Genomic DNA, 11090 nt, shown 5'->3' on the forward strand with positions numbered 1-11090 from the left:
GTTGCATCTTATCTTGACAGTCCCCAAATCATTATCTCTTGCTTATGGGTGTTATTTAGCACATTCAGCACCTGTGCGGAAGTCCCTTAATTGGCCCATAGGTTCAGTACTTTTCCAAGCTAGGGGCCCACCTCAGGGAACAATACAAATCAGATTTTTAGGGTCAGTACTCACAGACACTACAGTCCACATTCATTTTAATGCAGCTCTACAAGCAATGAAGTTGACCCTTCAATGAATGTCCACTTGGTTCATAAGTGTTTAAAATGATGCACTATGGGTTATTTAAAGAGACTGCACAGCAGTGGTGCCCTTCCTTTCTGTCCAACCAAAACGGTTAGTCTATTAATAAGGATTACTCATCCTTCACTTAGGTATGTACATTTTGGCTTGAGCTATTGAGCTCTGTAAATAACAGGCTTTATACAACAGGGCACTGTATATATACAGCAGGAAAAATGTGAAAAGAAGCCGATAACTCCACCAGCTGCCTGTCTATAAAATATTAGCAAGTATTACTTAGTTTCCTGTCTAAACTTTTTTTTATTCAAAATGAAACATTTTAGTCCTGAGCATTCGCAATAACAGCTATTCCATGGTGCATGGCGCTTAGAGCCTGTTCACACCAGATGGGTTGCTCTTTCTAGAGCAGCCCCGACCCGCAGACAATGCAATCTGCCTTACTTTAAATAGGCTAAGTTCAATGGTGGTGTGCCTTGCTGAAAAGTATCAGCCCAGTACCTGTTATCACACATCAGCAGCCATGCACCTAGCACAGCCTGCTGGTGTGAAAGGACCCTTATTGTTCACAAGACAAATTAATCAATGCTCTTCTAATATGGTGACTGAAATGTTCTCCCCTCTAAGTCTACGTCCTTACTTCTAGACCAGGGGTAGGCAACCTTGGCACTCTAGCTGTGGTAACTACAAATCCCATAATGCACCTGGGAGTCATGCCTGTGGCTGTCAGAATCTTGCAATTGCTTATGGGACTTGTAGTTCCACAACAGTTGAAATGACAGGGTTGCCCACCCCTGTTCTAGACACTGCTGCCACCCACGCTGCCTCTTATTTTCATGTTTCTTCCTCTTGGCTCTTCATTCCACATCATCTTATTTTGTAATGTAAGATAATTTTAAACTAGCGCAGGCAGAAAATGGGACAATTTCAGCGCTTTTTATATTTTTTCCTGCTTGGTATTTATAAAATACAATTATGCACATTTGTGTTAACTGTTTTGGAGGTAAATAAATAGCAAATCGGCATCTTTTTTTAGCGAAGCGCAGAAGAGCTGTTTACAGCCCACATTAGAATTATTAATATCCTCCGATTTGTGTTCTGTTCTCTTTCATTTCCTCTTCCCCATTCTACCTTTTTACTTGCTGCACCCTCTTCCCCGCACCCACAGTATTTCTTCTTCCATTTTTAATGACACATCTCCGAGTGCCCTACCTTTCCTTTGGCTCTGTTCTTGCGTTTTGGGGTATCGTCTTCCAGGTCATCGGCCTCTAGTTCGTGTGGCACGTCTCCAACTTGTGTCTTCTGGAACCATGGAAATCAGATTAAACCTCTCTTAAAGGACAAGTGAACTCTGAACAAATATTGCAGTGCTGTAAAAACTAGAGAATGTAATACCAAAAAGTAAATGTAAAAAAGTTACCTTTCTGCAAAGGAACGTGTCAATTAAACTGCTTCGTCTAGACAAGGTGGGCGCAGCAAGTGAACTACATTAAAATATCAAAATGTTGCAACTGACCTAGTTGCTGGACACTAATACATTTTTATCCCGGAATTTATGTTCCTCTAGTAAAATCTCTAAAGTTCCTGGCAAGGGCCTGACTACAAATCAGATGATGTGACAAAATATTGATGTGATACAAAAGATGTCTTGCTGCACTCCTTACCGGAAATGATGACCTGCAGAATGCAGGTGGGTGCTAGTAGTGACCACGGATGGTGCCGGGAAGTACTTGTAAGTCAAAACGATGTCACCAACATAGCGTAGTCTTTTGTGCAATCAGCAAAAGTCCATTTATTGACAAAAAAATGCCACTCGCGTCATTCTGAGCCTGATGAGGGGGACCCTGTATGGCTCCGAAATATGTATTGTCATTTATTGACAATGTATTGTCAATAAATAAACTGTATTGTGCTGGTGACACCCTTTAAACTAAAATATTGATGCGGTCTACATGTTTGGATGTAAAAATAGAGAAGCCAAGCTTGAATAGAGGTGGGGGGGTGAGACATTTATTGTCTGCCACATACAATGCTGTTTTAACACCTCTCTGGGCAGGTAATTAACACCGAGCTCCAATTATGCAAATGCAATCAACACCTGGTTGTGACTAACAGATTATGTGGATTGGAACAACATTCACCATATTTATTCCCAGAGAATTGTTGTCATTCTGAATTGAGTAAGCTGGTTGGATGACCAGTGAAACGTCTTCAAGAAAAAGTCCAGTTGCCTTGACTTATATTTTACAGATATACCATGACCTGGATAAATGAGAACCTTCACATACATATTTGGTGTTTTAGCACTGTTTGGATATAATGTAAATATCCTTTTACACATGAATTGATCTTCAACGGTTTAGAGTAGTGTTGTTGATACAAAACACTTTCCCCTATGTTATGGACATAAGGACAGAGGAAAGTGTTCTGTAGTCCTGTCATAGTTTGACAACACTACTCCTGCAATGATAAAGTACAATACATGTGTGCAGTCACCCTAGGACAGGAAGTGCGTTATTAAAAGGAGCAGCAGTTTAAAATAAAGAAAAAAAACATCTCTTGGATTTAGATACACTTTAACCCCTTGCCATCCACCCATTGTATAAATAGGGGCAAGCGGCGGATGCTTCCCGGCGGGTGAACGCACATGTACGTGTACGCCATCCAACTGCCCACATGTGTAGTGAGTTATTCTGCAGTCTTTATTAATCCAGGAAACAGAAGACAGCTCTGCCTGCCAACCACTCCTTTTAATGTGCCTCTCTAAACTGGGGCTACGTCACAAATAAGTGGAATGTACATAGGCTTTTATAGCTAGGTCCATTTTTGCAGACTGAATGTAGGGGTCTAAACAGTGTTTTCCAAAATGTGAGATCTGTGCCACTGGTGGTGCTTTCTTTCTCTATAAGTGGGACAATGCAGGGCTTGGGATTTCAGGGCAGAACTGCTTTGTTGGAAAAGATAATTACTCTGTTGCCAAGTATTACTGGCAGCATGGTGGGACAGTGTGTGGGCTTAATGGCATTATAGTAGACATCTTGGAAAAAACAATATACTAACGGCAGGTAGGTGGGATATGTGGTCATTTTTAGTAGTGCAGGTGACACTCAGCTATTGAAGATGTGAGCAAAGTTCAGGAAACACTGCAATAAGGAGTCTAACACATATGACTCTTACCTGACAATCGCTAACTATCTCCTCCTCTTTTAGTTCCAGCTTCTTATCCACTGTCTCTGCACACAATAAGGCTTCTAGGACCGGCCCCTCCGGCAAGCTGCCCTCCTTCTTCATAGGCACTTCATAATCTGAGACAAAAAACAAATGGAGTTTAGCTTTCAGAGGCTTTCCAAGAGAATCAAATGGGAATATAAATGATGATGCCTCAAGAGTTCGCTTCACTGGAACTGAGGGGCCAAGCCAAACCCCTGAAAAACAACCCCACACCATAACACCCCCCTCCACCATACTTTACACCTGGCACAATGCCATCAGGCAAGTACCGTTCTCCTGGCATTAGCCAAACCCAGACATGTCCATCGGATTGCCAGACAGAGGAGCATGATTCGTCACTCCAGAGAGCACGTTTCCACTTCTCTAGAGTCCAGTGGTGACGTGCTTTACACCATGGCATCCGATGCTTTGTATTGCACTTGGTGCGGTAAGGCTTGGATGCAGCTGCTCAGCCATGGAAACCCATTCCATTAAGCTCTCTATGCACTGTTGTTGTGCCAATCTGAAGGCCCCACGAAGTTTGGAGGTCTGTAGCTATTGACTCTGCAGACAGTTGGTGACTTCTGCGCACTGTGCACTTCAGCATGCGCTGACCCCGCTCTGTCATTTTGCGTGGCCTACCACTTTGTGGCTGAGTTGCTGTTGTTCCCAGTTGCTTCTACTTTGTTAAAATACCAATAACAGTTGACCGCGGAATATTTAGTAGCAAGGACATTTCACGGAACACCAGAAACCAATGATTTGGATGGGTGTCCCAATACTTTTTTGGGGTGGTTCTTATTTAGGGTAAATATGTATATAAATAGTTAGTATTCCAATATCCTGCCCGCAGGTGGGTGGAGCACTCCTGAAGGCGTTTGCACATACTTCCCACACTCCTTTCCACTTCTGTTGCACAAAGTCTAATGTTTACAGGGCTCAGTAGCTCAGACTGAAATTTATAGACACATAAAATTGCATTCTAGTGGTGATTTCTCCCCCTCCCTGCAAAGGGCTCGGTCTGAGGTTTTAAGAAACAGTGTGTTTAATCCATAGTGCTCCAGAAATTGTTTGTCACAACCACAGATCATATGAAAACAACACAAAACAGGCCATCTTAAAGTAGCATTAAACTCTCAATTTTTTAAAATAATTAATCTAAATCAAACAATTGGCCAGCAAAGTATTTCTTTACAGTTTTACCCAAGCACTTACAGTCATCATGTTTCCAAATAAACCCAACTCTCTCATCTCCACTTTCTTGAAGTTCCTTCTGAGTACAAGATCACAAGGGACAGAGAAGGAAAAAGGGGAGAGGCCTGCCTTGCTGTGCCTGTGTGTTGATGGAGACACACACACAGCTTACTAGCACACAGAAGGGTGGCTCCATAGGGTATATACAGCCTGGTAATGAGTCCGGCCATAAATGGCTAAATGGGTATCATAGACAGTACTTATTAGAAGTTGGAAAGCCAGAGACTCTTAATACAGCCCTATAGTGAACAGTCTGGAGGAATACACATCTGCCAGACTGGAGTTTGAAACATATACTAACATAAAGATGAGCCACTTGGAGTTAAAGTGGCATTAAAGTCATAATTCCCTCCTCCCCCCACCATGCTGCTTAAGTGATGCCTCTTGATCCGATCATCTTCTTCTTGCCAATAGTTTTCAGGAGTCCCTCCAGCGCTGGTACAGGTCTTTGATCCAGCGCAGACTCCTCGTGTCCCGCGGTGTCTGTCTGACGTGCACACCCACGGCTGCATGCATTAACCTCCACTGTGTCTCTCCTCTCCTCGCCTCCGAAGATCTCTACTGCGCATGTGCCCACCCCATCATCCTGCACAACCACTCGAAAAGCTTCGGATCTTTAGCCGGGAGGGAGCAGCGGAGACAGAGGTAAGTATTTACCTTTTTGTAGGGATGCACCAATACCGGTATGTTGGTATCGAGCACCTATTTTTTTTTTCCCGGTACTCGCCGATACCGAATACCAATACTGGAAGTCCCATCAAGGAAGCCAGGCGGCGTACAATGACTCGCCACCTGGCTTCCTGATTAGCCGGGAAGCCGGGCGCCGTGTAAAGACTGGATACCGGAAGTATGGGGCTAGGCATCTGAACAATTGGACGAGTACTCGCCCAAATACTCGGTATCGGCACCGATACTAGTATCGGTGTATCCCTACCTATTTGTTAACTTTTTAATTTGTTTTTATGTTTTTGCATATATCTATTGCTTGCTAGCAGTAGATATTTGAAAATAAAAGAGACTTTGTTACTACTTTAAGTTTTATAGAATTTCCATAATCCCAGCTATGATTGAGCTACATTCATATGAGGTAATGACACTGATGTATAAGAAGATGGCAATTCATTAAATATCAGACATGCCTATGCCATGTCCAGCAGGTGAAAAAGGCACATTATATGCATAAGATTCAAAGCATGCTTGGTGCCTGACAAAGTGTAATTTCATTCTCTACAATAATATATTGATTGTCTGACTGTAAAACATGCTTATCTGGAAATATAGATACGGTTCGAATAATTGCCATTAAGGGAGTGTCTGCTAAAGTACAATCAAACACTTCAGCACTCCTACATCATACCCCTCTGCTCTTTTGATTGGGTGGGGGATGGCTCAGCAACACCCTCTAGAAGGTTAACAAAAAGCTGCTGCAATTGGCAGCTTGTTTTACCACCAAAAAATATGATGGATTGCTAAGGGTTATTCATGAGAGCCGATGACCTTGATACATCAAATTGGACTTTGCAGCGGACTGGACATTGCCAGTACCAAAGACCAGGTGAACTTTGCTAAGTACTTTGCACTTTTATTCCCATTTATTTTACTGTTGCTTTTTTTGTAAAATTTTTTTTTTTTTAAATATTGTCTTGCACTGTGTTTCTTTTCATTAAAACAATATTTTAAAAATGGTAAAGAGGAACTTTACCCAAATCTTCAAAATAACAACAAAGGCACCTTCTCATGAGATTATAGATGAGACTTCCCAGCAATGCTCTGCTGATGTAACCTTGCCAGAATGCAATGCTTGGGCACAATTACATAATTTGTGCCAAAGTAGACCAGGATGTGGAAAAAAAGAAATTGTAAGTAAAAAAATAATATGTTTGTTTAGCTAATGAATGTAAGATGATTTTATATCAGCATGCAGATCTGTATGCTGATGTGATTTTTAGTGAAAGGGGGTAAAGGCCCACTTAAAGGAGAACTATGAGGTGAGTGCTTTTCACTCACCTCATAGTTGTAGCCGACCTGTGACAATGAGACTGTCACAGGTCGGCTCAGTAGATCGAGAAGTGAGCGAACACATACCGGCGTTCGCTCACCTCTCGATCTTGTCATAGCTCTCTGCCGTGACAGGGGAGGGGCTTGATTCCCCCCTCCCCACTCCGATCCGTCAGCGCTGACTGGCGGATCGGACGGGGGAGGGGGCGGGTTCAGCTGGCTCTGCCTCTAGATAGGCAGAGCCAGCTGTCACTCACGCAGCTGGGCGGATCCAGACATAAAAGCTATACTGAGCTTAGGGTGACGGGAGGATGCTAGTTTGTGTCCTCCCGTTATCCTAAGGAGAACTATGGGGAAAAGCCTTAACCCCATAGTTCTTCTTTAAAGCTAAATCTCTGAGTATTCTAAGTAAGAAATTAAAGGATTCTTCTGTGAAGAAAGCTACCATATTTTAAACTCTGTACTCTTGTCTGGTTTTGGGAACACATGCAATGAACAGTTGAATCATTGAGTCTGAAAGTCAGTCCACTCCGATATTTCAGTTTTGGGTCGAGGATAGTAGGTTGGATCACCCATCAACTCCAGGAAGAATACTTAACCTGCGTTCTCAGCTCCACCTACCTGCTGTGAGTCAAATGTCTCTTGGACTCACTTTAAATTACAGAGCATACAGAAGCGTTTTAAAGTCCTGCTGGAGAATATAGTCGTTCTCAATTGAGGGGAATAACAAAGGCGTAGAGGACAATTAGTTGGATGATGGAGGATGGAGTTGAGAATAATAAGGTAGACCAGAAAATCTAAGTGATAATTAACCAAGGCACAAACAAGGTCACGAAAAATTGATCAAACTGTATTTTTTTCCCCAGACTAGACTAACAAGAAGCTAAATTTGGAAGCCTTCTTCTTGCATGACTGCTACTAGCTGTCCAAGGGACAGATACTGATAAGATACTGATAAGAATATATGTATAATCTTATTAAAAGGTTACTTTGTTGAAGTAGTTATTCATGGCTGTGATAATTAGCTCATTTTAAAGTTGCCAGCAATGTTTTTATCCTCAATTACTCCCTTTTTTCTGTGTTTTTTGTACATTTCACAATGACAGTGCTATATGGGGATAAAATAGATCTGATTCCAACTCCAATTAATTTTCAGCTCTGGGATTTTCATACAAAGAGATGTCATTTTACGTAGTGTCCTGACTTTTAGAAAGAGAAAATAGAAGGCACTCAGTCAGCTTATAACCAACAGGGAAGGTGCATTGTAGCAGGAACCATTATTGTGGACCTGGCATCAGATGTACAAGTATTTTTCCATGTTAAAGTGACTCTGTCATAAGAGAGGTTTGGGAAGAGGGGAAGGGAAGAGGAGATGATCACTGTGGAAGAGAGGAAGGGAAGAGGAGATGATCACTGTGGAAGAGGGGAAGGGAAGAGGAGATGATCACTGTGGAAGAGGGGGAGGGAAGAGATGATCATTGTGGAAGAGGCGAAGGGAAGAGGAGATGGTCACTGTGGAAGAGGGGAAAGGAAGAGGAGTTGATCACTGTGGAAGAGGGGAAGGGAAGAGGAGATGATCACTGTGGAAGAGGGGAAGAGAAGAGGAGATGATCACTGTGGAAGGGAAGAGGAGATGATCACTGTGGAAGAGGTGAAGGGAAGAGGAGATGATTATTGTGGAAGAAGTGAAGGGAAGAGGAGATGATCAGTGTGGAAGAGGCGAAGGGAAGAGGAGATGATCAGTGTGGAAGAGGAGAAGGGAAGAGGAGATGATCAGTGTGGAAGAGGCGAAGGGAAGAGGAGATGGTCACTGTGGAAGAGGGGAAAGGAAGAGGCGATGATCACTGTGGAAGAGGGGAAGGGAAGAGGAGATGATCACTGTGGAAGATAGGGAAGGGAAGAGGAGATGATCACTGTGGAAGAGAAGAGGAGATGATCACTGTGGAAGGGAAATGGAGATGATCACTGTGAAAAAGGTGAAGGAGATGATCATTGTGGAAGAAGTGAAGGGAAGAGGAGATGATTGCTGTGGAAGAGGTGAAGGGAAGAGGAGATGATCGCTGTGGAAGAGGCGAAGGGAAGAGGAGATGATTGCTGTGGAAGAGGTAAAGGGAAGAGATGATCGCTGTGGAAGACGTCAAGGGAAGAGGAGATGATCACTGTGGAAGAGGTGAAGGGTAGAGGAGATGATCACTGTGGAAGAGGTGAAGGGAAGAGGAGATGATTGCTGTGGAAGAGGTGAAGGGAAGAGGAGATGATCGCTGTGGAAGAGGTGAAGGGAAGAGGAGATGATCGCTGTGGAAGAGGTGAAGGGAAGAGGAGATGATTGCTGTGGAAGAGGGAAAGGGAAGAGATGATCGCTGTGGAAGACGTCAAGGGAAGAGGAGATGATCACTGTGGAAGAGGTGAAGGGTAGAGGAGATGATCACTGTGGAAGAGGTGAAGGGAAGAGGAGATGATCGCTGTGGAAGAGGCGAAGGGAAGAGGAGATGATTGCTGTGGAAGAGGTAAAGGGAAGAGATGATCGCTGTGGAAGACGTCAAGGGAAGAGGAGATGATCACTGTGGAAGAGGTGAAGGGTAGAGGAGATGATCACTGTGGAAGAGGTGAAGGGAAGAGGAGATGATTGCTGTGGAAGAGGTGAAGGGAAGAGGAGATGATCGCTGTGGAAGAGGTGAAGGGAAGAGGAGATGATTGTTGTGGAAGAGGTGAAGGGAAGAGGAGATGATCGCTGTGGAAGAGGTGAAGGGAAGAGGAGATGATCACCGTGGGAGAGAAATCCTTCCTCCTGTCTGATAAGATGAAATCATCTCACCAAGGCTAATTCACGACTGGAGCACAAGAACAGCTTTTTTATGGTAGAAGGTACTTTTCTTGGCATGCAGCAACATCAACATCACGCATTTTACTGCAGTACAACAGGCCCTTAGCTGATGCCCGCAGCACAGCGCCATCTCAATAAAGAGGTGATTAGCAAACTTTCAAGTCCTGAAGAATTACTAGAGAGGTAATGCTCTGATATTTTGGCAGAGATACATCCTGCTGCAGGCATGGAAGTTCTTGTGGCCCAAGAAAACTAAACTTTAAGTTATGGCTGGCAAATCAAGATTAATGAAAGCTGCATCATCTCACTGTGGACTTCAATGGAAAATAGTGATCCTGTCACACATATAGCAGTTTCTGGGAGAAGATCCTCCTCTGGCATTCGACCCTCAGCAATGCTTTTGACGTCAGTATATTTATATTTTCCTTTGATCTGAAACTAGGGGTGTCTAAGGCCCTGTGGGCTCATCAGCAAAATGGCAAAGAATAATGACCCTGATGATGTACCTACTCTCCTCCTTGTCACAGCACCAATAACAACAACAAGATTGGTGACTTACCATAGGGATTGCAACATCAAATCATATTAGATCTACTATAAAGTTCTAAAATGTAATGATCATGCTAATATACCACGAACTGTAGGTATAATTATTTTTAAAAGGCATTACCTGAGACCTGAAAATATTTCAAGGGATCCCCTGGAGTTAAAAGGTTGAGAAAGGCTTTTCTAAACTAATGACTTACAGCTATCAGAAGGATCTTACTTTAAATCTATCTACCTTCTTTTTAAGCTTTACCAGTGATTTCATGAAAATATCCATTTAAACTTAATGAAATGTCTTGGTACTACACTTTCCAGTGGTCCAGGCACTTGACAATAGCTGGATGTCCATCAACTGCATTGCAAAAAGAGCGCTAATAAGGTCTGTGTGGCTAAAGCACCTATCTGCGTCCAGCCACAATACATGACTGTCTCCTTCCTTCGGTATTACATACAGTGAGCAGGGAAATTCATTAACTGTCATTAGCACAGTTAAAGCCATAAAAAGACACTTCTGTACTGCAATTAGCCATAAAAAGCCAATCAGAGTGTAGGCGGCAAGTAATCAGGATAAGGGGAGGGGGTAAGGGGCTCCTATTCAGGATTGCAAGGGATTTGCTGCATTCAGTGACAGCAGTCGACCCCAGACACACAGCACATTCTGAACAAACCCTGAGCCCTTCAAGATAAAATCACGGGAACTGCTTTAGTTGAGGAAGTCAGAAGCTCAGAGGTCACCTGAAGACAGACAGTTTCTGACCAGTCAACTGCTTGACCTCAATTGCTATCTTCCATCTTCTGAGGGTTCAGTGTATGAGTTCAAGCAGGCGGCAGGGAGTCATTGTCCCTGACACTCCAGCTAAAAGTTAAAGCTAAATAGCTAAATATGAAAGAATTATAAATCCTTTACGTTATAGAGTAAGAGTGATAGCTGTTAAAGACTGGACATTCAGACTCTTGCATGTTTCAGAAAATCAAAGAATACAGAGAGACTAGATAGGATACAGCCAGTGGTGGATTA

The 11090-nt window shown here is 43.1% G+C and overlaps 1 protein-coding gene across 1 annotated transcript in view; it reads right to left on the bottom strand.

Annotated features, from left to right (window-relative positions):
- DPF1 (double PHD fingers 1) overlaps positions 1 to 11090 on the bottom strand; it is a 77818-nt gene that overhangs the window by 18016 nt on the left and 48712 nt on the right. Inside the window, exons 4-5 of the mRNA XM_018565067.1 lie at positions 3418 to 3545; positions 1453 to 1542 (exon numbers count right to left, since the gene is read on the bottom strand). Coding sequence (XP_018420569.1) covers positions 1453 to 1542; positions 3418 to 3545 — 218 coding nt within the window. The remainder of the gene's footprint in view (positions 1 to 1452; positions 1543 to 3417; positions 3546 to 11090) is intronic.

This window comes from Nanorana parkeri, unplaced genomic scaffold (genome assembly GCF_000935625.1).
Source record: "Nanorana parkeri isolate BGI_ZX_2015 unplaced genomic scaffold, ASM93562v1 scaffold810, whole genome shotgun sequence".
Classification (NCBI taxonomy): domain Eukaryota; kingdom Metazoa; phylum Chordata; class Amphibia; order Anura; family Dicroglossidae; genus Nanorana; species Nanorana parkeri.